The sequence below is a fragment of the Chiloscyllium plagiosum genome, unplaced genomic scaffold (genome assembly GCF_037043375.1).
Source record: "Chiloscyllium plagiosum isolate Xiang-an unplaced genomic scaffold, Cpla_swu_hap1 HiC_scaffold_4, whole genome shotgun sequence".
Taxonomy (NCBI): Eukaryota; Metazoa; Chordata; class Chondrichthyes; order Orectolobiformes; family Hemiscylliidae; genus Chiloscyllium; species Chiloscyllium plagiosum.
Window position 1 is genome coordinate 101,076,797 of NW_028270142.1, and position 26,044 is coordinate 101,102,840.

A 26,044-nucleotide genomic window follows, 5' to 3' on the forward strand; every position below is an offset into this window, starting at 1 on the left:
AAGAAATGGAAGGGTGTGTTGGTAAGTTTGCCAATGACACAAAGGTTGGTGGAGTTGTAGATAGTGATGAGAGCTGTTGCAGACTACAACAAGACATTAAAAGGATACAGAACTGGGCTGAGAAGTAGCAGGTAGATTCAACCTGGATAAATGTGAAGTGATTCATTTTGGAAGGTTGAATTTGAATGCTGAATACAGGATTCTTGGCAGTGTGGAGGAATAACAGGATCTTGGGGTCTATGTACATAGATCCCTCAAAGTGGCCACCCAAGTTGATAGGGTTGTTAAAAAGACATATGGTGTTTTGGCTTTCATTGAGAAGGGATTGAGTTTAAGAGCTGCAAGGTTTTGCTGCAGCTCTAATAAACTCTGGTTAGATTACGCTTGGAATATTGTGTCTAGTTCTGGTCACCTCATTATAGGAAGGATGTAGATGCTTTAGAGAGTGTGCAGAGGAGATTTACCAGGATGCTGCCGGATTGGAGGGCTTGTCTTATGAAGAGAGGTTGAGTGAGCTCGGGCTTTTCACACTGGAGAGAAGAAGATACACAGATGACATGATAGAGGTGTACAAGGTAATGAGAGGCATAAGTAGAGTAGATAGCCATAGACTTTTCCCCAGGGCAGAAGTGACTGTCATGAGGAGTCATAATTTTAAGATGATTGGAGGAAGGCATAGGGGAGATGTCAGAGGTAGGTTCTTTACACAGAGAGTGGTGGGTGCATGGAATGTACTGCCAGCGCTGGTAGTAGAGTCAGAGACATTAGGGACATTTAAGTGACTACTGGGCAAGCAGTAAATGGAGGGGTGCGTAGGGCCTGTACTGTGCTGTGCTGTTCTATTTTCTGTACTAGTAGTATTAGTCAACATCTGCCTCAAGTAATAGATATTCTGAAGGGTTTACATCAATGGTATTGAAATGAACCACATTCATTTGAAAGTTTCTGTGAAATATTAGCTTTGAACATATTTTCTGTGTTTGATCCTTTATGCTAATTTTACCAGCTGTTTAATATCTGTGATCCATTCAATGTATTTTGAACTGTTGTTATCGAGCTGTTGATTAGAAACTGAAAGGTTTGTAAAATCTTTTCCATTTTTAATCTTTTCCAGTTCTTTTTTTCTACTATATTTTTAAAATGACAACTGAAATATTAACTCTGCTTTTCCACAGATGCTGTCAGACTGGCTACGTTTTGCCAGCAATTTCCACTTTTATCTCAAATCTCCAGCATTTGCAGTTTTGGTGTTTTATTTTGTTCTTTAAGCCAACACTGCAAACTGCACATTGAGAAACCAGTCAAGAGTATCTTGGCTTGTGGGCTTTGTATGTAAACTGTCCCTGCTTCTTGCTTCTTCCATCTAACCATAGCTTTTCAATTTCCTATGTATAAAGCACTCCTTTATTTATATAGTAAATTGTTGATTATCAAATGCAGATCTCCAGTATAGTGTCTAAGACCTCTCCCTTCATTTGCTCAGTCTAGACTGTTGTATTTTATCTTCATGATATCAGAGCGACGTGATCAGTTACATCATCATCTTCCCAAGTTTCTCTCAAATTGGATATTATTTCAGTAGTTGCAGGTGAAGTGTTGGTTGTTGCCATCGGAAAATATGACTTCTTCAAAATATGACTTCTTTTTCTTTGCCTGACCCAATGCTATTTGAGAGTGTGGCTGCTGTTACTTGCGCCTTAACTGGAAAGAAGACTTTACCATAACCATACCTGCAACCTTGTATGTGTAAAGGCATTTTTTGAGATTTCTTTAGTTAACATTAATGTTAACATTAGCATTTTGTTTTGACTTTATCAGGATAGTTTACATCTTTATATTGTATGAACAATGTTTGCTGATTGGTTGGCAAGTGGTTGGTATAGATGTTACCATGAAGCATGCATCAGTTAACTACCATTAGTGGCTTGGAATCTCAGACCTGTGAGGAGTCTGTGAACATTTTACTTCCCACGTAATTGCTAATGCTTCTTTCTCTATGATTGTATACTTCCAATTAGTCTTTATCTAAGCTCTCAGCCTAAAATAGACAAGTCTTCATGAACTTGCTTAGGAACAGGTCATAGTCCTGTGGATGATGTGTCTGTTGCTACTATAGTGAATATGTCTGATTGTAATGTGCTAAAACTAAAATCTTTCAAAAGCTGCAGTCTGTTCCTTACTCCAATAACATTGCTAAATATTTTTCAATAGCTCTGTATGGGTTTGAGAAATCTTGCGGGTAAAGATATTGCAACACTTTCCAATTTGATTCACTATGTCTAAGAAGCACTGTGCATCATTTATGCACTTCAGTACTGAAAATTCACTGATCTCTTAGATCTACCATGATGCCTTATTCTTGGATAATATGACCTAGAAATGTAGTTGATGTTTTTTGAGAACTGGCATTTCTCATTTTCTGTAAGGCTTGTATTCTGTAGTGCCTGATGTATTTTCTTGTGTTATTGGGAAGTAACAAAGATTCAGTAGCACAGATTCAGTTAAATTGAAAACATCATAAATAGTAATAAATAGTAAATTTGAGTATTGCTGAAAAAAGATACATTTGTCAAAACATTTTATCAGCATGATTTCTATTGTTATACTGTATGAATTATGTGTGCTGATTTGTTGGTAAGTGGTGGGGATAGATGTTTTCACAAAGAATGCTTCAGCTAACTGCCATGCATTGTTCAAATTTAAACCAGGCAAGGTAACACTAGTTGGTCAAGTCATTGTCTTGAAGTACGAACTTCTGTCATCTATTTTGTTCAGTTGAAACAGACAAAAAAACAGGACCATGACTATTAATGTATGTAGCATATTCGTTGTTGCTCTGAAAGAACAGATGAAAACAGATGGAAGAGTTGATTGACGTTTCTCTTTAATGTTGCTCCATCCAGTGTTGTGACTTCATTGGATCTAGGCTAACTGTAGACTGTGGAAACTTCTGCAGATAACCACATCTCTTGTGCAGCTTCTTTGACTCTGACTTTCTACTCGAAACAGAGTACATAGTTTACATTACATTACATTAGATTACATTACATTACATTACAGTGTGGAAACAGGCCCTTTGGCCCAACAAGTCCACACCGACCCGCCGAAGCGCAACCCACCCATACCCCTACATTTGCCCCTTACCTAACACTACGGGCAATTTAGCATGGCCAATTCACCTGACCTGCACATCTTTGGACAGTGGGAGGTAACCAGAGCACCCGGAGGAAACCCACGCAGACACGGGGAGAACGTGCAAACTCCACACAGTCAGTCGCCTGAGGTGGGAACTGAACCCGGGTCTCAGGCGCTGTGAGGCAGCAGTGCTAACCACTGTGCCACCGTGCACCAGTATGTTGGTCATGGGCTATCTTCATTCTCATTTGTTTTGTTTTTCAAGAAATTTGTCATCTTTGAGAACTTAGACAGGTGATGACTTGGCAAGATTGATACTTTTGACAGATATTGTGAAAGCTTGGTGTTGCACTTGTCACTTCTGCAACAAATAATTTCCAATAATTTGTGATCAATTTCCACTGTAAATTGTTTACCAATAACTACCTGTAGAATTTTGTGATATTGAATATCAGAGTCAGTGTTTCATCCTCCATGTTGGAATAATTGGATTATGTGTATGCTCAAACTGCAGCTATTTTGCAATCTTACGTGATGCACACTCCTATCCCTTTCTGAGATGCTTCAACATCCAGGATTGTCTTTTCCTTAGTTCTTTGTAGGATATTATGAATTGTTGGATACAAGCTTCTGTTGAATCAAACATATTTTGATATCTGAGCAAATTACTGCAGATGCTGGAATCAGTACTGAAAACAAAAAATGTTGGAGATCAAAGCAGGTCAAGTAGCATCCATGGACAGAGAGCAAGCCAAACATTTCAGGTGTAAGTGACTCTTCATCAGAGTTGATGTGATGTGTGGAGGAATGTTCTTCTGCCACACATATGGAATATTTATATTAAAGAATGACAATGCTTTGTTGAGAAATGTTTGCAATGAATGGTGCTAGGAAATTTAACAAATCTGAGCCATGTTTACAGTTCTTCTTAATCTTGGGGAGTAGGCTTGTTATGGGACAGATTGCATAAAAAGATGGAGCCAGAAGTGCTGATCTGACCTGGTACTTATTTCTGGTGAAGGCAAGTGCTTCACGGTGAGCTGCTGTTTTAGTGAGTGTGGATTTTGGTTATATTCTTCTTTGGTTTTGTTCATCACTGTAGTATCATTGACGATACATACACATTCCAGCAAAATATTCCAGGAATATTTTCTGTCGTTCTGTCCATATGCTGCTGAAATAGATTTTTACTGACAAATCGACTGAAAGATTGTCTCTGGAAGCAATATCTTCCAATGGATATTTCTGTACATGGCACAATGCTCATTGTTCTTGACATGTTATATTTTCTGACACAGCTCTGCTGGCATGGTAACTGTCATGATCAGATTCAGTGGAACCATCTGGAATGCCTGGGGTAGATTCACTGCCACCAATCTTTTTTCTTTGAGTTACATAAAAATCCCGATACCAAACTGAATTCATTGGATGAGGAGGCTTCACGATTGGTAATTTTGGGAGAGCTCAGCTTATCAGTGCAAAAGACAAGGCTGAAGCATTTGCGACAATCTTCAGCTAAAAATGCCAAGGGGAAGATGAAGTTTAGAATACAGATACTGAAACATTCTGGTGTACAACTCAGAGACAACTTGAGCAAACACTCTTGTTAGGTCCTCCCAGGTACAGATCTTTAAATTCTGACAGATGCAGCTGTGGTGTCAGTTAACTCTTTCAGGTACTACTTACCTTATACAATAATATTCTGAAAGTGGTGATCCCTTCAGATTTATTTGCCAAGATCCAGCCTGGAGAAAAATTTAGTTCCTGTGAAGTTTGGATTCTGGAATGCCGGAATTTAGTTTAGACATCCCTTTAGTGAAAAGTTTTGATGCATTGGATTCAAGTATAACACCTTTCTTTGGCAAGTACGTAATGGAAGTGATATACAGAAGGGAATATGCCAATATGTTACATCCAATTACAACATTTAAAAGACATTTGCACATGGACAGGAAAGGTTAAGACAGATATCAACCAAATGCAGACAAATGCATTTATTTTAGTTTAGGTAATCTTGTCATCATGGTTGAATTAGGCCAAACGGCCTGTTCAAGCCTATTAACTGGTTTACAAAGTTCTCACTATCAACAAAGCCCCCCTCTCTAGTGAATACTGAAGCAAAAATCTCATTTAGGACCTCCCCTACCTCTTTAGACTCCAGGTACAAGTCAATGCATCATATTCTGCAGTGCACTCTTCTAAATGTTATTTTGTAAGAGCAACATCAGCTATTGGACCTGCAGAATATGAAACACACCGACATAGTGATGCTGTGCTTTCATAAGGCTGAAGCCATTCTGTTGTGTTGAACCTGCAAGTCCAGACCTCTCAACAAAGTAGCTTAGTACCTCTGCCGCCTCACAATGCCAAGTTCAATTCCACACTTTGGCAACTATCTGTGCGGAGTTTGCACATTCTCCCCGTGTCTGCATGGTTTCCTCCGGGTGCTCTGGTTTCCTCCCACAATCCAAAGATGTGCAGATTAGGTGAGTTGGCCATGCTAAATTGCCCATAGTGTCCAGGGATGTGTGAGTTAGGTGGATTAACCATGGGAAAAGGGGTTGGGGACTACATGTGAGTGGGATGCTCTTCAAATGGTAGGTGTAGACTCAATGGGCCAAATGGCCTGTTTCAACACTGTAGGGATTCTATGATTCTGTTCTAATTCATAACTATGTGTCAAAGTCTTCCAATCCTATTCTCCTGTAATTGATATCTTCTTTCCTTTCTTCAGAGCCTTCTCCTTTTCCAGCATATTTTTCTAAACTTCTTCTGATGTCTTGGCCTCCATTTGAGGTTTTATAGAGTCATAGAGTCATTTTCCTGTTTTTTTACTCAGCTGTACCTTCTGAGGCCCTGTCCTAGTTTCAGAGTTTTCCCCTTTCAGCTGTGACCTTCGCATTGTTTTAACTTTAGATCCTCTCCCTTACTGGCAACATATTTTATCTTGTGGTTCACGGAGTAGGAGACCTTTCATCAGGTAAGCCCTTCATCAGAAATGTGTAGGTGGACGAGGCCTGAGAGATATATAGAGGGGTGGGGATGGAGCTGGGGGGAAGGTCGGTGAGATGGAGATAGGTGGATGCAGGTGGGAGGTAATAGTGATAGGTCAGTGGGGAGGGTGGAGCGGATAGGTGGGATGGAAGATGGACAGGTAGGTTGGGTCAAGAGGGTGGTGCTGAGTTGGAGGGTTGGGTCTGGAATGAGGTAGGGGAAGGGGAGATTTGGAAACTGATGAAGTCGATGTTGATGCCGTGTTGTTGGAGGGTCCCGAGGCAGAAGATGGCAGATGGGTTTGGTATGACAGTGGAGGAGGCCCAGGCTTGCATGTCCTTGGGGGAGTGGGAGGGGGAGTTGAAGTGGTTGGCCATAGGGAGGTGGGGTTGTCTGATGCGTGTGTCCCAGAGATGTTCCCTGAACCACTCTGTGAGTTGACATCCTGTCTCCCCAGTGTAGAGGAGATCACATCAAGAGCAACAGACACTCCACCTCCACCCCCCTATTTAACTCTCAGTCACCTTCCCCCCTCCACATTCCTGATGAAGGGCTTATGCCCAAAACATAGAACATAGAATATTACAGCGCAATATAACTCTTTAGCCTCGATGTTGCGCCGACCTGTGAAACCAATCTGAAGCCCATCTAACCTACACTATTCCATTTTCATCCATTTGTCTATCTAATGACCATTTAAATGCCCTTAAAGTTGGTGAGTCTACTACTATTGCAGACAGGCTGTTCCATGCCCCTACTACTCTCTGAGTAAAGAAACTACCTCTGACATCTGTCCTATATCTATCACTCCTCAATTTAAAGCTATGTCCCCTTGTGCAAGCCATCACCATCTGAAGAAAAAGGCTCTCATTGTCCACCATATCTAACCCTCTGATTATGTTATATGTCTCAATTAAGTCACCTCTCAGCCTTCTTCCCTGTAATGAAACAGCCTCAAGTCCCTCAGCCTTTCCTTGGAAGATCTTCCCTCCATACCAGGCAATGTCCAGGCAATGTCCCATTAAATCTCCTCTGAACCCTTTCCAAAGTTTCCACATCCTTTCTATAATATGGTGACCAGAACTGTCCGCAATACTCCAAGTGTGGCTGCTCCAGAGTTTTGTACAGCTGTGTCATAACCTTGTGGCTCCGAAATTCAATCCCTCTACTAATAAAAGCTAACACACCCTATGCCTTCTTAACAACCCTATTAACATGGGTGGCAACTTTCAGGGATCTATGCACATGGACATGAGATCTCTCTGTTCATCTACACAAGCAAGAATCTTACCAGTAACCCAGTACTCTGCATTCCTGTTACTCCTTCCAAAGTGAATCACCTCACATTGTTCTGCATTAAATTCCATTTGCCTCCTCTCAGTCTAGCTCTGCAGCTTATCCATGTCCCTCTGTAACCTATAACATCCTTCGGCACTATCTACAACTCCACCAACTTTACTGTCATCCACAAATTGACTAACCCATCCTTCTACACCCTCATCTGGTCATTTATAAAAATGACAAATAGCAGTGGCCCCAAGACAGATCCTTGCAATACACCACTAGTAACTGAACTCCAGGATGAATATTTCCCATCAACCACTATCCTCTGTCTTCTTTCAGCTAGCCAATTTCTTATTCAAACCTCAATCCCATGCCGCCGTATTTTGTGCAATAACCCACCGTGGGGAACCTTATCAAATGCCTTATTGAAATTCATATACACCACATCAACTGCTTTACCTTCATCTGCCTGTTTGGTCACCTTCTCAAAGAACTCAATAAAGTTTGTGAGGCACCGCCTAGCCTTCACAAAACCATGTTGACTATCCTTAATCAACTTATTCCTTTCTCGATGATTATATATCCTATCTCTTATAACCTTTTCCCATACTTTAACCACAACCAAAGTAAGGTTCACTGGCCTATAATTTTCAGGGTTGTCTCTACTCCTCTTCTTGAACAAGGGAACAACATTTGCCATCCTGCAGTTTTCCGGCACTATTCCTGTAGACAATGATGACATAAAGACCAAAGACAAAGGCTCTGCAATCTCCTCCCTGGCTTCCCAGATAATACTAGGATAAATCCCATCTGGCCCATGGGACTTATCTATTTTTACACTTTCCAGAATTGCTAACACCTCCGCCTTGTGAACCTCAATCCCATCTAGTCTAGTAGCCTGTATCTCAGTATCCTCCTCAACAACCTTGTCTTTTTCCAATGTGAATACTGACGAAAAATATTCATTTAGCGCTTCCCCTATCTCTTCTGATTCCACACACAACTTCCCACTACTATCCTTAATTGTCCCTAATCTTACTCTCATCATTCTTTTATTCCTGATATACCTATAGAAAGCATTAGGATTTTCCTTGATCCTATCCGCCAACAAGTTTTTATGTCCCGTCCTGGCTCTTGTTGCCATGGATGCTGCCTGACCTGTTGTACTTTTCCAGTGTCACACTTTTTGACTCTGACTCTCCAGCATCTGCAGTCCTCAATTTCTCCTTTATCTTGTGCTTGAAGCCAATCCTGCTATCCAAACATTGAGATGCTAGTCCGCATATCCACTTGCACCATATTTCTAAGTAAAGCTCTTCAACATTCTTTTCTTTACATCAGTACATAGCAAGTTATCAAATACAGCTCTCTCAGATAATGTCTGAGACCTGCCTCTTCATGTGCTCATAATATCAAAATCATATCAGCAGTTACATTGTCCTCATTTACTTAAATCATATTATACCATAATGCAGAAAGAAAATGAAGGTCTGATTCAAAAATGAGCAGGAGATGAGTGAGGTAATGGTTAGGAGTGGGGATTGGGAAATTAATATACCTTGCTGCAAAATATTCAGGGAAGATGGGGGAAAGAAAAAGGAAGTTAGCAGTATTAATCAGAGAAACAGTTAAACTTCTGACAAGCATGTTGCAGTTGAGTGAGCCACGTTGAATGGAATTAAGGAAGAGTATTTTCTACTGAGTATGTAAACTGGGAGAAAGTGAGGACTGCAGATGCTGAAGATCAGAGCTGAAAATGTGTTGCTGGAAAAGCGCAGCAGGTTAGGCAGCATCCAAGGAGCAGGAGAATCGACGTTTCGGGCATTCCTGAAGAAAGGCTCATGCCCGAAACGTCGATTCGCCTGCTCCTTGGATGCTGCCTGACCTACTGCGCTTTTCCAGCAACACATTTTCAGCTCTGAGTATGTAAACTGATCAACATTGAGAAGGAGAGAGGAGGGCAAATTTGGAGTTGAGATACATAAAGTTGCAAGAACTACAGTATAATGATACTAGGGATTTCAGTTACCTTAAAATAAACTGGGATAAGAACAGTAGAAAGGGCAAAGTGGAGAGGTAGTCTAATTTATTACAAGAAGAATGTAATCAGTATGTTTCAAGTCCAATAGGAGGAAAGCATTGCTAGATCTAGTTCTACGGAAAGAAGTGGTGCAAATGGAGCATGTTGCAATAGGAGAGCATGTGGGGAACATTTAGAATAGATCTGGAAACTGACAAGGAAAATCAGATATAAAAACATGTGGTGGAGAACTAGTTTGCATGAGTTGAAAATGATCTGGAATCAAAATTTGATTCCAACAGGCAAAACAGTAAATGAACAACAAAAGGCAGTTATTGAGATGATGTAGGTACAGGAAAATGTGAAGTTCTGCACTTGGCAGGAAGGCTAGAGGAGCTAAATATTTCTTCTCTTAGAAAGTAGTGTATTTATGGAATTCTTTTACTGCTGAGGGCTTTAGAAGCTGGAGTGTATTCAAGGCTGAGATAAACAGATTTTAAACCACTAAGAGAATAAAGAGTTGTGGAGGAAATTTAAGAAGGTGGTTTTAGGATTATCAGATTATCCATGTTCCCATTGAATGGAGGAGCAGATTGATGGGTTGGTTGAATGACATACTTCTGCTCCTGTGTCTCATTGTCTTATACAGTATGTGTTTCTGCAAAAAGAAATGGCTTTGTTGTGAAGGATTGAAGTAACTGAAGAAGACTATGCTGACTGGAATTTAGATGAAGAACATCTAATCTTACAGAAACATATCCCATAGATGTAATTGGGTTCATAAACATACATGTTTCCATTTCTGACCAGCAAGGTGTACCTGTGAAAATAATTCTAGGGGACTGGGGAGTATTCATGATATGGTAATGAATGCAAAGTCAGTTTCCAACTATGAACCTCAGAGAAGTCAACATGCCCGAGAGCTAAATTCTGAGAACTTAATAACAACATTGTATTCCACTGCCAGGAAACTGAATTTTTGCTTCTCACCGTATTCAGTTCCGAAGCCCACCCTTTTAAAAGCTATGGTTTACTTGGAAAACTCCATCCATGGTAGTCATTGTTCTAAAATCAATTAATTTAATATACTTTAAATGTGAGTTTCAAGTTACTGTAAACACTAGTTTTGAAAATTTAATACCATTTTGCACTTATCAGTGATCTATTAAATATTGATTCAACATAACCATTTTAAACTGCTCTTGAGAAAAGACTTTAAAATGATTTAATTTACGAAGATGAGAGCTATTATTACAATCTAACAACTAAATCTTTTTTGTTTACAGATGATGGCAAGCTGTCCTTTGATGAATTCAAGGCTTACTTTACAGATGGAGTCCTGAATTCAGAAGAGATGCATGAATTGTTTCGTACTATTGATAGCAATAATACCGAGTAAGAATATTAATACTTTATTCTAGTTGTAAAACAATACAATTCCACATTCATTTATTTTATAAATTGGTAGTATTTTAGGTAATATTCCAAAATTTGGTAACTTTTCACAATTGTAAACAGAAGTAAGTATTAACAGTGCATAGGCATCAAGTCGGTACCGGGTCCACTTTTGTTTGTCGTTTATAAAAGTGATTTGTATAAGAATATAGAAGGTGTAGTTAATAAGTTGGCAGATGACACTAAAATTGATGGTATAGTGGATAGAGAAGAGTGTTATCTAATATTACAAAGAGATCTTGATCAATTGGGTCAATGGACTGAGGAGGTGCCAGATGGAGTTTAATTGGAATATTGCATTGTGGTAAAACATATAAGGGCAAGAATTATACAATTAATGGTTGGGTCCTGGGTAGTGTTATAAAATAGAAAGACCTAGTTATTTAGGTACAAAATTCTTTGAAGTTTGCATCACAAGTTGACAGGGTGGTTAAAAAGGCATTTAGCATGCTTGCCTTTTTTGCTCAGAAATTTGAATATAGGGGTTGGGACATCATGTTGAAGTTGTAGAGAACATTGGTGAGGCCTCTTTTGGAGTACAGTATGCAGTTCTGGTCGTCCCGCTATAGGAAGGATATTATTACATTGGAGAAAATTCAGAAAGGGTTTACAAGATGTTGCCGGAAATGAAGAGTTTGAGTTATAAAAATAAGCTGGATAGGCTGGGCCTTTCTTCATCAGAGCATTGGAGGTTGACAGGTGACCTTATAAAAGTTTATAAGATCATGAGGGGCATAGATAAGGTGAAAAGTAAGTGTCTTTTCCCAAGGGGGTCAAATTAATAACTAGAGGGCATAATTTTACAGTGAGAGGAGAAAACTTTAGGAAAGACATGAGGGGCAATTTTTTACACAATGCGTTTGTGTGAAATGAACTGCCAGAATGAGTGATAGATGCTGGTACAGTTACAACATTTAAAAGACACTTGGATTAGTACATAAATAGGAAAAGTTTGGAGGGATATGGGCCAAATGCAGGCAAGTAGGACTAGTTTAGTTTATGACTGGAAGTGACATTACACAACTTTGCTTTATTTTTCCAATGACTGACATGAAATTCAGTGTAGTTCAGCTTTGTAATCAAGATATCCTAACCTCATATACTTCTCTCCCTCCGTAGCAATTATATGTGCCATACATTAGGTTAATAGTGGAGGAGTTATTGGGCTGGCTTTTAAGTTGCTGTTATCTTGGGAATGGTGGGTAGTAGCGAACCTGGCATAAGATCAAAGTGTTTGTCAGTGCCTTTTTACACAGGCAGTGTATTCATGTATTATATACAGGTTTCTCCACTAATTTCTCAGCAATCACTCAATGATGGTCAATACGGCCCCCTGTGCAGTTGTTGGTTGTGAGGTGGGTGGGGGGTGGTACGTCTATTCGCTGCTTAACCCTGGTATTCCAGGATCCCTTCTCTCGCAAAAAGGAAATGAGAGCAATGAGCAAGAGTAATGGATAGCAACATGTGGATAGAATACATGTATTGAGGGTGACTATGAGGGAGAAGAGTGACATTGCATTGAGATGATGGTGTATATCATGCTGGATGGATAATTGGGGACATGATATGTATAGCTAGAGAGGTCTGGATTCATCAATAGGTAAGTTGGCATGAGGAATAATGTGGTGTACAAGTTTAAAAGGCAGAGTGAGGGTGACTGTTGTGACACCCATAATAGGATCTACTTAACTTTGTCACTGCTGATATTCTTCCTGCACTGCTCAAGGCAGTAAATCACTTTTGTCATTGAATCCAGGAACATAACTGTACACTATACTCCTGTCACTCATCAACTACACCTATTTGACTTCACTGCCATGATTCTTCCCCTCATCAATAAGGAATATACAGGTGATAACAAATTGATTTAAAATATCCATCTCACTGTGGAGCCTTACAGGATATAACATTAAACGGAAGCATTATGAAAATAAAGTGAAATGTCATTCTATGTTCTACATTGAATGTAGAACACTACTGCACATGAATACACCCTTTAGCCCACCATGTCTGTGTAGGCCGTGATGTCATTCGAAATTAATCCCATCTGCCTGCACTCCCTCTATTCCCTTAATGTTCATCTATCTGTCTAAATGCATCTTAAACAATACTCTCACTTCCTTGAGTTGTGCTTCCAAATTCAGAATCCATCAAACCTCCTTTTAAATACTTGGATTGAAATTGATTCATACAGGTTGGCATCAGATACTTGTGTGTCAATGGGAACAGCAGCAACTAAGATATTTGGGCTTTCACTTGGTATTTCAGATATTACAATTGAGCAAGGTCAGAGACCAGAGGTAAGGGCAGCAGTGGAGCGACTATGTTAGAGACTACAGGCAAATATTGAATCATGGGTCTATCAATAAACAAGTTAGAGTACAAGCCAAGTATATATACCATAAAATGTTCCAGCCACAATGTGCATATTTGTAGATAGTTTGGGGTGTCTATTGCAACTGCAAATGGCATGAAGTGGCAGACCTTTCCACTGATCTCTTCACCCATGGAAAGACCTAGGTAGAATATCAGATGAGTTCATATAGGCCTCACTGATGTCTTGCACACTATAACTGGAATATAGTCAGCATGGAAGGTTTCCTAGGTACAGGCTTGGAAGACTCAGCTTTGTGGGATTCCAACCATATTTTAAAGAATTCTGGCAAATAATTAGTCATTGTTGGGGTTCCCATTCCATTTCAGGTATTTGACCACACTTTCAAGAGCTGCCAGCCAATGGGAGAGCCAGTAGGCCAGCAACACCACTGAGAGTAATGACTATTGCTGCAACTGTAGCTATCTGAGAGGAAGTCCTGTGAATAGGTTGCCCTTTCAATAGCTTATGGAAATGGTCAGGCATTTTCCAACAAGAGGGAAGTGAATGTAGGAGTTGGTGGCTGTGGGGCTGTCTTAGGTGTCAGAGTTGAGGAGACAGGTTTAAGGGCCATACAGGTGCCTGATTAGGAGGGCAGCTTGATCCATGTCCACATGAAGGCCAACAGTCGTACCCTCACAAAAGGACAAATGGGGTAGTCAATGGTGGAAACTTCACAGCTTAGAGAGTACCAGGAGCAATCAGTATCAAAGTAACCTGACTCTATTTCTTCTGAAGCCACAGGTGATGCACTATATCATAGTGTTAGGAAGAGGAAGAATAAAGATTTATAAATGCAGTTCCCCTTTTGGTGAAGGGTCCTTTTTCTACCAGTAAAATGCGAACGGTGATAGAAGGAGGCCCTTAATTGGTGAGGTAAGTGGTTCAACCAACCTCTGAGCAGGCCAGTTCTGCCCCTCCTTCTCTACATTGGTAAAACGCCATAATAGTGGAAGGCACTGGGTGCTCCAACCCCCTGCCTTCCAGACTATCTCTAATGGGCTGGTAGAGAAACAGCCTTATGAAAACCATCTTACACGGAAGCAATCCTGGCTATCTAATTCCTGACTGATTGACAATTTATTGCTTTTGGATAGACTATGAAAATGATTATGGTGACAGAGAGCGTGGAAGGCATGCCCTCACTGAAGTACAGATGGGGCAGTCAATGGTGGAAATCTCACAGCTTAGAGAGTGCCAGCAGCAATCAGTATCAAAGTAACCTGACTCTATTTCTTCTGAAGCCACAGGTGATGCACTATATCATGTGTTAGGAAGAGGAAGAATAAAGATTTATAAATGGTTAAGATATGTGTTATATTATGTTAATTTGTTAGGTTTATGTTCAGTTCTTGAACCAATTAAATATTATTTGTTTTCACCATTTCCCTTGTTACCCTTTTGTTTATTCCTGTGATGAATGATACAACAGAAGTTTATGACTATTCAAGGCCTCACTTATTAGCTTCCTATGAGTGTCACAGCTCCATTTGAAGTGGATATTCATTTTCTACAAGCAGCCACGGAGAAAGAAGGCATGATTTGTAGGTGCCATTGTTGGACTAGGGTGGACAAAGTTAAAAATCACACAACACCAGGTATAGTCCAACAGATTCATTTGTAGGCACTAGCTTTCGAAGTGCTGTTCCTTCATCAGGTGGTTGATCATCAGAAAGAAGACATAAAAGCTCAAGGAGGATGGACTGCAGCAGGATGAAATATCCATAGCTACTTGAAGACACCAGCAAATGTAGTTGTACAGTATTTGTGGTTGTAGTGACTAGTTGCCCACTAGAGGACTTTCTGGATGCTGAGTACTCCTGAATGACCTAAGGGCATTCACCATTATATTTGTGTTCGATCTGTGACACTCAGTAACTGTGGGAAGCCAAATAGAGGCATATGGCCAAGCACCCACTCATTCTGACTCACAAGAAACCTCATGGCTGATTTAAGTCTAATTGTGTGAAAGGTTTTCTACTGGGAGGTTGCTTTCAAATGTCTAGAGGCTGTTTTGGCACAATGGGAGATTACATTCACAATTTAAGAAAAGTGTTCTGATCGGCACTGGAGGCAAATTATACACAATTGCCTTGCCCTGGCAAACAAGCCATCAAACACTTCATCTATGAGATCATTCTGCAAATGTAGGTAGAATAGAATATAACCCCTACAGTGTGGAAACAGGCCCTTCAGCCCAACAAGTCCACAACGACCCTCCAAAGAGTAACCCACCCAGAGCCATTTCCCTATTGCTTTACATTTACCCCTGACTGATGCACCTAACCTATGTATCCCTGAACACTATGGGCAATTTACCATGGCCAATACACCTAATTTGCACATCTTTGGACTGTGGGAGGAAATCAGAGCTCCCAGAGAAACCCACGCAGACATGGGCAAAATGTGCAAACTCCACATAGATAGTCGCCCAACCTGCCTGTCAACATTTGATACAAAAACAGACATTGCAGGTCTAGCAGCATCTATGCAGAGAAAACAGAGTTAACATGACACTTCTTCAGAGTTTGTTGAGTTCTGCAGAAGGATCACTGGATTCGAAACATTAACTCTATTTTTCTCTCCACACATGTTGCAATTTCAGTTTATGTTTCAGAAGTCCAGCATCTGCAGTTCTTTATTTTGTATTGTGTTACTATTTGATGTTTGATCCTGAGTTTCCTCAGAAACTGGTGTTCTAATATTTCAAGGAAGCATGTCTTCTGCTTTTGCATTCTGTGTTGCGTTGCCCCATGTGAGCTACACTTCATTGTTCATCCCTGTTCTCCAGACAGGCAGCACATTTGTAAGGAACAAGCTGGTGCAGCTCTTGCTGTCAGCACTCTTTTTGTTCCTAGTTCTGCTGGTGCTATTCATGTAATAATCATTAGAGTTACACTAAGTTGAAATGAAACATTATAAGCTGTGCCAGAGTAGAAATCAGCCAAAAAACACCAGAGATTTTGTATTTGTAAAATGCTTTTCATTTTCCCTGTACATACTTTTCAAACAATGATGCAAGCATAATAACCAATTTGCACACAGGATGCGATGATAACTATGTTTGCTTTTCTTCTTGTGTTGATTGGCCAAGATTTTGTAGATAGCTCCATTGCTCATACTGCCATGGGATCTATTATATCCATCCAAGAGGGCACACAGGGCCTTAGTTTCACATCTCATCCAAAAGACACACCCCTCCAAAAATGTAGCACTTCCTCAGTATTGCAATGGAGTTTCAGATTTTTCATGTGGGAGTGGGATTCAAACTGGAAAATTGCGACCCAGAGGGAGAGGTACAGCTGACACAAATCCTTAATTTTCTAAGGCTGCAAAAGTAACCTTGCAAAGTGTGAAAGTGCCTTCTAGACTTTTAAGGGTGAAATCCCCAGGACAAGCACTGTGAACAAAGTCTTTCACAGAATCAGACAAAATCAGTGGTGAGGTTTCCTTGCTTTTTGGCATATTTCTTTGTTGGGTCATCAATCCCTCTCATAGCAGTGCATATTTACATCGCTTTCACGCGCCAGTTCTGGGAAGCCTGGCATACACCTGAGTCCGAAGTAAATTTCAAAAGCCATGTTAATATCATCTTAACTGACCAACCAACCTTTTGAAATTGATACCCTGTCTTTTCAAGGAGTCTGCGTGAACTCAAACTAATATATTCTAGTTAAATGCACAAGTAGGCAGCTGTCTTACAGAAAATGAGAGGTTTGTGAGTGCTACAATGTTGAAAAGTTATTTTGATTCACTTTAGGGTTTACATTTTCCAGTTAAATATGATTTGCACATTTAAGATGGATTGAAAATTTAGTGCAATTCATGCACTATCTGCATACAACAGCATAGGGTGCATACCATGATAGCCAGTAAATGTATCCAACTTGAGGGATTTTTCAGCATCAATTTCTCTCCTATAGCTGTTTCATAAATGTATCATGTCTTCCTCGGACATGTGTACTTTTATTTCTACTATCATTTAGAAAAAAACTCAATCAAAATAATATTACAGATAAAGTGCCAATTCTCCCAAAACTTTGAGGCCAGGTTAATGCCCTACATGAGCCTTCTCCCACGTTATTCCATTTCACCCTAACTATATGTTGCCGTTTATTTAAACTCTCTACTATTCTTTCATCCTCCACCAAAAAACGTACTGATAAAACATTTAGGGGGGATCTAGGGAATTATTCTTCAGTGAATTAAAACAGAAAGGGCTGGAGAAGCTCAGCAGGTCTGGCAGTCCCTGTAGAAAGAAAAAGGGTAAGCATTTTAACTCAACTATGATGTACAAGCAATGACCTAGTTACTTACCTGGTTTTGTGTGTGGAATTTGAATTCAATAAAAATCTGGAATATTTTAGGTAAGAAAAGCAATCATTGTTACCTGGCCTGGCCTGGCCTCCATGAGATTCCAGGACCATCGAAATGCAGTTGACTCTCAACAGCATCCTGAAATATCCAAGGAAGCCATTTGTTATATCAACTGCTGAAAAGTCTCAAAAAAGGGATGTAATGAAATGGACCATCATGCATTGGCTAAAGCGCCAGAAATGACTATGCTAAACACAGCCCAGCTGCTCAAAATTCTACTTATCGACATTCAAGAGCTGGTCTCAATTAGTCAAGCAATGGAATCAACCCTTACATGCTATTTATAAAACATTTAAGAGGAGAACTAGGGAATTATTTTTAAATGAATTAAAAACAGAAAGTGCTAGAGAAACTCAGCAGGTCTATCAATCTTGGCATGGTTCCAAGGAAGGTTCACTTGATTTCTCTCCACAGATGCTGCCAGACCTGCTGAGCTTTTCCAGCAATTTCTATTTGTGTTTCTGGCAGTCACTAACGCAGTCAGATCGTGCAGAGGAGGTGGCACAGTCAGGAGGGAGTTGCCCTCAGAGTCCTCAACATTGACTTTGGACCCAGTGAAGTTGCATAGCATCAGGTCAGATATGGGCAATGAAACTGCCTGCTGATTACCACGTACTGTCCTCTCTCGGCTGATGAATCAATACTCCTCCATGTTGAGCAAAACATGGTAGAAGCACTGAAGGTGGCAAGGCTGCAACATGTAAAGTGGCTGGGGGGTTTCAATGTCTACCACCAAGAGTGACTTGATAGCTGCTACACTGGGTCTGTGACAGGTGGGGTGAGGGAACTACAAGAGCAGAAAACATACTTGACCTCATCCTTACTAATTTGCCAGCTACAGATGCATTTGTCCATGATAGCATAGGAGCAGACTTTATGGAGACAAAGTCTACTGTCAAGTTGAGGATACACTCCATTGTCATGACAAAATATATCCATTTGACACAAAGTGAGATAGATTTTGAACAGATCTTGCAACTCAAGAGTGGGCATCTAACAGCTGCAAGGGCGATCAACAGAAGAATTTTATTCCAACACAATCTGTATACTCATGGCCCAGCATTACCCCAGCCAGAAATGCTGATTGAATCATCCATCCTGACCTTTTTCAGAGGTCCCCAGCTTTACAGATGCCAGTCTTCAGTCAATTCAATGTATTCCACGTGATTTCAAGTAATGACTGAAGACACTGGTCACTGTAGAAATTATGGGCCCTGACAGCATACCAGCAACTATTTAAAATGTGCTGCAGAACTTGCTGTGCCACTGGCCTAGCTGTTACAACACTGGCATCTACCCGATAATGTGGAAAATTGTTGCATATATGTCCTGTACATTAAAAAAGGGTGAAAGTTTATGAAATATGTCTTCAACAATGCTATCAAGCAGCATTTGCTTAGCAATAAGCTACTTGCTGAAACTCAGTCAGAGTTCTGGCAGTTTTACTCAGTTCCTGACCTCATACAGCTTTGATGAAATAAGAGCTCCATTCTGGTGATGAGCTGAGAGTGACTGCCATTAACATCAGGGCCAATTTGACCAAATGTGGCATCAAACCTAGAAGTCAAGCAGAAACGTTCCAAAGGTTAGAGCTATACCTAGCACAAAGGAAAGTGGCTGTGGATTTTGGAGTTCAGTCATCTCAGCTCCAGGATGTTGTTGCAAGTTTCATCAGGATAGTGTCATAAGACAAACCACCTTCAGTTGCTTCATCAATCACCTTCCATCCATCATAAGATCAAGAGTGGCTTTGTTTGCAGAAGATTGCGCAGTGTTCAGCACTATTTATGACTTCTCTGATTCTGAAGCAGTCCATGTTCAAATACAACAGGACCTGGACAATTTCCAGTTTTGAGAAGAAGAAAGTGAGGGTTGCAGATGCTGGAGATCAGAGTCGAAAGTGTGATGCTGGAAAAGCAGAGCAGGTCAGGTAGCATCTGAGGAGCAGGAGAGTCAACATTTCGGGTATAAGCCCTTCATCAGGAATGTGGCTTGTGGGCTGGGGGTGGAGAGATAAACGGGAAGGGGATGGGGTTGGGGCCAGGTAGCTAAGAATGCAGTAGGTAGATGAGGTGAGGGAGAAGGTGATAGATCCATCATCAAACTCTTACTACCCGACGCCTGGAGGAAGAAAGCCTCATATTCCGCCTTGGCACCCTGCAACCACACAGGATTAGTGTGGATTTCAACAGTTTCCTCATTTCCCCTCCCCCCACATTATCCCACTTCCAAGCCTCCAACTCGAGCCCTCCTGTCCTGCCAGACATTGACATTTTTTTAACATATTGGAATTTACATTTAGTTTTTCCATTTGCAACAATGTTATTTCTGAATTTTTCCATTTCCATTATTTCTGTTACATTCTCAATTTTTCTGAAGCGCAAGTGATCTAACCCACTGATCTAATAGCATTTCTTTCTCCCTTGCAAAAGCCACAAACATGTGATTCTCTTAACATGTGACAATCTCATAAGCATTAAGTCGACAGTTTTTGACAGTCTGACACTCTACAGACTGTTCTTCTGCCAAACTGGTCTACACAGTTATAGCTGTACCTGTCAAAACACTTTTTATCATTAATATCCAAAAATTGTTTGACCACTTCATCTGTCCACCCACCCCATCAGATGGAGTAATATATACTTCCAGTAAATGTATGCATTAGGCGTAGATTCTTAATTGCAACCTTGAAATCAGAATCATCTCCAAGATATTCTCTCCTCCTCTGTCGTTATGCTGAAGCTTTTCTTTGGCCAACTCTGAATTCCCTATCTCTTTTGTGTTCAAGATTTTTAAAAAATCTATTTCCCTTTGCTTCTCTTTTCTCAATTTTCATTGTCCTCTGGTTTTCTTCTAGCTGCCCTTTCTCCAAGTCCATCTTTTCTTATTTCTAGCTGTATCTCAGCTAAATCCAACTGTGACATCAATGTCTAGGTTTCTTTTCTTTCAGTTGTAAATATTGGAAACATCTCATCCTTATAAAATCCTACTTTTACTTTAAACTTCAATTTATCTTCTGTCTCAGTTTTGCTTTAGTCAAAAATTTCAAACAACCCACTGTTGTAACTTTTAATTCGAGAAAACTCTTAGCAACATTCAAAGCCATACAGTAAACTTTACCATAACACATCTGTTTTATGCCTAGAATCACAACGTATTTGTTAATTTGAGTAAGAGAAGGAACTCTCTTAAACTGAGTGAATTCAAATCCTTCAAGACCTTCCAATTCTTATGATTATTTATGATTCCTGAACAGTCAGATCTGAGACTGAAATTTGGTTAAAGTCATAGAGTCATAGAGTTTCACAGCACAGATACAGACCCTTCAGTTCAAGTTGTCCATGCCAACCAGATATCCTGTACTGATCTAATCTCATTTGCCAGCATTTGACCTATTTCCCTCTAAACCCTCCCTATTCATGTACCCATCCAGATGTCTTTTAAATGTTGTGATTGTACCCACCTCCACTACCTCCTTTGACAGCTTGCGCCATACATTTAAAAAGTTGTTCCTCAGATCCTTTTTAAGCCTTTCTTCTCTTAACTTAAACCTGAGCCCTCTATTTTGGACTCTCCTACCTTGGGAAAAAGACCTTGGCTATTCATCCTATCCATGCCCTTCATGATCCTTGGTTCTAGATTCCCCAGCCAGGGAAAACAGCTTCCTTGCGTCTATTCTGTTCAGCTCTGGTTATAATTTTATGTTTCTATAAGATCTCCTCTCATCCTTATAAATTTCAATGAATATGGGTCCATTTAAACCAATCTCTCTTCATTTGACAGCCCACTTTTTTTAAAATATAAGATTAATAAGTAAGCGTTTCACTGAAACACAAGCACATGATGTGCAGCACTGGCTTTAACAATAAAAGAATAGATTACTTCTAAAAACTGGAGTCGAGGAGAAGGGGTTGAATGCTCTACTCCGGCTCCTAGTTCCTATATTTGTAAAAGAATAGACTATAATGTAGAATAAACTAAATTATTTGTATATAGTACAAATTGAAAGCTTTCAAAGCACACCACAAAAATAAAATATTCCATTTATCCCAACAGCATCCCTTTAAGTATTCAAACACAAGAGAGAATTCCCTTTTTTATTACATATATAGGTTTGATTTAACTGTTGCTTTTGCTTCCCTTTGATGAAAGTTTGACTTTTATGTACTTGCTTTTCTTAAAAGGGTACTATGGGCAGTCTTTAAATAGGCAATTACTGGAAGTTACTTGTCTTGAGTGGACTTCTTAGGCTTACTTACTGGAAAATTTGCTGCAAAATACCATGTTGGTGTGAAAGTTCCTATGAAAATGGATTCTGATGGTTCCTCAATATGTGCTCTTTACAGTTCATATTGCTCCTCCTATTCCATTTTTTTTGCCTCAGTTATAGAAATTCTTTGTCTTTGCAGCATTCAATGGTTTGAATGTTTTTTAATGTGGGAGAAGACAATAATTTTTCTTCAGACTTGAAAATCATTACCATTGATCTCAGACACTGAGTTAAGGGTAAGAAAAAGATGGTAGGTTCCTTATGAATATTAAAGGCACAGCATTCAACTTTGATGGAAGGAAGACTAGGCATTAGTGAATCAGTAACTTGATTTGCTTTTCCACTGAAGTCAGTTGCACAGTATATCCCTTACCTAGACATAAATGATAAAACCAGCTTCTGGAAGACAGAGGGATAGAGCTTATGATATTCTATTGAAATTTTTCTTTTATCTTTGAAACAAAACTAAAATGGCAAAGGTACTTGCAATGCATTTAATATCTCCCTCAAGTTTAAACATCAAACAATGTAGTTAGCATCTCACAGAAACCACGTAGTGATAAAGGAAAACATTCCCTTTCAGGAAGAAACAGAAATAGGTCTGAGCATGTAATGTTCCAAATTTAGAATGTGAGTGTTACCACAGTTTGAATAGTACAGCTATTAAATAATTCATTGTGGTCTCAATCAGCTCACAAAACCATAGCAAATTGCAGCACAGAAACAGATCATTCAAGTCAGCAGCAAAGCTTTTCCTTACACATACCTCCAAACCTTGTAGAAACACAGAAGATTACAACACAGGACAAAAGCAGATAATTCAGACTATTAAGTATTAAAATGTTTCCAGTAACTGCCAGCAGTTGCCTTTGACAGGAAGGAGTTAACTAAAACCATCATCATTTTTACATTTAGCTCTGCTTCAGTAGGTGCTGCATTTGGTAAAAGCCCAAAACATTAATATTGTTTTTGCAAATTGCAAACTTTAACACCAACATGTGTCAACATGATGCTTAAGTGAAGGAAAACAGTTTTAATTAGATTGTGTTTGATTAATTCTCAGTTCCTCAGCTTGCTAAAATGTTGTGTTAGTCATTCAGCTTAGAGGAAGTTTGCACAGGCAAACGTCAGAAAAAGAAGCAGGCTTATACCAAAATATAGCATTAATGTGTTTTGCTGTCCGTGGGAGTCATCAAAATGATTTGTGAAACACTAGAAGTGAGACGTGAAGCTAAACTGTAGAATTCAAGTATAAATGTGTGCAAACCAAATTATATTCTGAGTTCATAATGGTCTCTTAACCTCATAGATAATAAGGAGTAAAAACAGTCAATGGTGTATTTGAAAGATGAAAATGACTCCTCCTTATCTGAAATTATCATTAATTTGTGATCTATCTGGCAGGGGCTATGAATCATAAACAATTTTTATTCAGATCACGAGTTTCACAGAAAACCAATGTAAATCTTATTTTGTTCCTATAGGCTTTCTATGCCTTCTGTGATGCCAATGCTGTTAGCCATTCCTTCAATGTCTTTGTTGTGGAGGTTGCAGAAGGAATTTAAGCATTCACTGAAGTCCAACAAACAATTAAAAGAAATACTGATTGCTAATCATATTTTGTTTGTTATGCCATTGACAAATAATGGTCTAATTCTAGCTCATGATAAGAAAATGAATTTTTCCTTCAAAGAATTACATCAAGTCATCAGACTGAATCCATAAATTGCTTACATGGTTAGTGATGGTTGTCCCAGCAACAGACTGGTGATAGTGAATGCCTTATTGGTCGTCAGCAATTTTCACTTCAAGGATTTTAACCAGTGAGAAGTTTGAGAGATCAGTGAAATGTTAGAATTAATAATTCAGTTTGGCATCAGTACACAATAATAAATAAATTACTTGACATTTGAAATTAGAATAAACATTGTCAGACCATACTAAATAATTCACATTCTTCAAACTCACCTTGCTAGCTTTTAATAAAAATTATTTTTTTTTTGCTACTATTGATCATGAGCTGCGTAAATTATTTCTGAAGAAAGTAAAAGCTATTTGGGTCTTAGACATGTGAGCAGAGGTCAATAAAGTCCTGGAGAATTGAAGAAATCTCCATGATACCTTGTGACAGCACTGTATTTCCCAGATGAGGTATATTGCAGCAATGCTTCGCACTGTTAAGTAGATTAGTGCATGAAGTGACAGTTTTATTGTTGGTGGAGTTGTCCTGATTTTTCTTGGATGGATGACTGAATGGGACATAGCTTTGTGGTACATGAACTAACTTCATTCACTGCCTTTAATTTTTTTCTCTCTTCACTCTCAGCTGACAATAATTGAATTGATCTTCTTCAGCATTCTTTGTTACTTTTGGAAAAAAATAATTTGCCTTGCCACATTGTGACACATTGCACCCTTTGAATCACCCACTGAGCACCATGAAGGGCAATCACACTTTCTCACTTTAAAGTTAAGAAACAATATATACATAAGGGGGAATTTGAATTATGCATTTTGATGGGATTGCAGTATTAAGAAGTATGGTATAGAAATCAGCTTTACTTTGAAAAAGCATAGGTGTTCTGGAATTTTGAAAGTGCATTATCTTATACATTGGGACTTGAATTTGGAGCAGCATCTGTTTCCACATGGTTTACAACCAGTAATGACAAATTCCAATGGAGGAAAATCTGGCTGCTTGGCCTTCCCACTCTACTTTATCAATGACTTCACCTTTGCAGTCTGGATATCAGGCTCTCACAGTAATCAAAATAGAAAGTGTTAAAGAAACTCAGCAAGTCTGACAGCACCTGTAGAGAGAAAAGCAGAGTTAACACATTGAGCCCAATATGATGTCTTTACCTCCAAAGGGTTTCTTCTCCTGTTTGAGATTTCCTGACGAATGGAAGCAATCTCTCAGCAATTATCGTTTCAAGTCCCTTCAAAATCTTGAATGTCTGAATGACATTGTTCTAAACTGTAGAGAATATAGATCCAGTTTGATCAGATATTTATTATAGGGCAAATCCCTTATTCCAGAACCTAATGTCATTAACATTTACTGTGCTGCCTTCTTTCTGAAACAGGGAGACCAAAACTGCACACAGTACTCCACATGTGGTCTCCGTAAAATCCCGTTCACCTGTAACAAGACTTCTTCATTCCTGTGTTCCAATCCATTTGCAGGAAAGACAAACATGCCATTTGTCTTTCTAATTGCTTTCTGTACCTCAAATAAGCTTTCTGCAGTCACTACACAAGCCTACCTAAGTCTCTTTGAATATCAATGATGAGAGGTTTATACCTTTAAAAATATTATTTCTCTATTTTTTGTGACCAAAGTGATACCTTCATGCTTTTACTTCCCAACTTTATAATCCATTTGCCATCTTATTTCCTGCTTGCATGGTGGCTCAGTGGTTAGCACTGCTGCCTCACAGCGCCAGAGTCCCAGGTTTGATTCCAGCCTTGGGCGACTGTCTGTGTAGAGTTTGCACATTCTCCCTGTGTCTGTGTGGGTTTTCTCTGGGTGCTCCGGTTTCCTCCCACATTCGAAAGATGTGCAGGTCAGGTCAATTGGCCATGCTAAATTGTCTATAGTGTTAGGTGCATTAGTCAGAGGGGGTGGGTTACTCTTCAGAGGGTCGGTGTGGACATGTCGGGCTGAAGGGCCTGTTTCGACACTAGGGAATCTAATCTAATCTTACTTAACCTGCCTATATTTATTTGCAGTTTCTTTGTGTCCTTCCCACAGCTTCCTATTCCAACAGGCTTTGCATCATCAGCAAATTATATATATATCAACAAATAGATATGTTACTTTCTGTCTTTTAGCTAAGTTCTTCATGAAGATTGTAAATAGTCTACAGCATTGACTTTTGTGGCACTCCACTATGCAATGTGCATCAACTTGAGAATGCCTTGTTTCTTTCTAGCTCTTCTTTGTGTCCATTAACTAATCCTCTATCTGTGCTTATATATCACACCCAACTCTATAAGCCCTTATCTTGTCTATTAAACTTTCATGTGGTCCTTCATCTAATGTCTTTTGGAAACCGAGGTATATTACATTGATGGTTTCCCTTTGTTACATATACTGGTTACATATTCAAAAAGCACCAAGAAGTTTGTTGAA

General features: G+C 39.5%; 1 protein-coding gene across 2 annotated transcripts in view; it reads left to right on the plus strand.

The window, feature by feature from the left end:
* Positions 1 to 26,044, plus strand: part of necab1 (N-terminal EF-hand calcium binding protein 1) — a 176,154-nt gene that overhangs the window by 27,962 nt on the left and 122,148 nt on the right. For both annotated transcript variants that reach the window (XM_087985848.1, XM_087985847.1), the window contains exon 3: positions 10,720 to 10,828. In XM_087985848.1, coding sequence (XP_087841974.1) covers positions 10,720 to 10,828 — 109 coding nt within the window. The remainder of the gene's footprint in view (positions 1 to 10,719; positions 10,829 to 26,044) is intronic.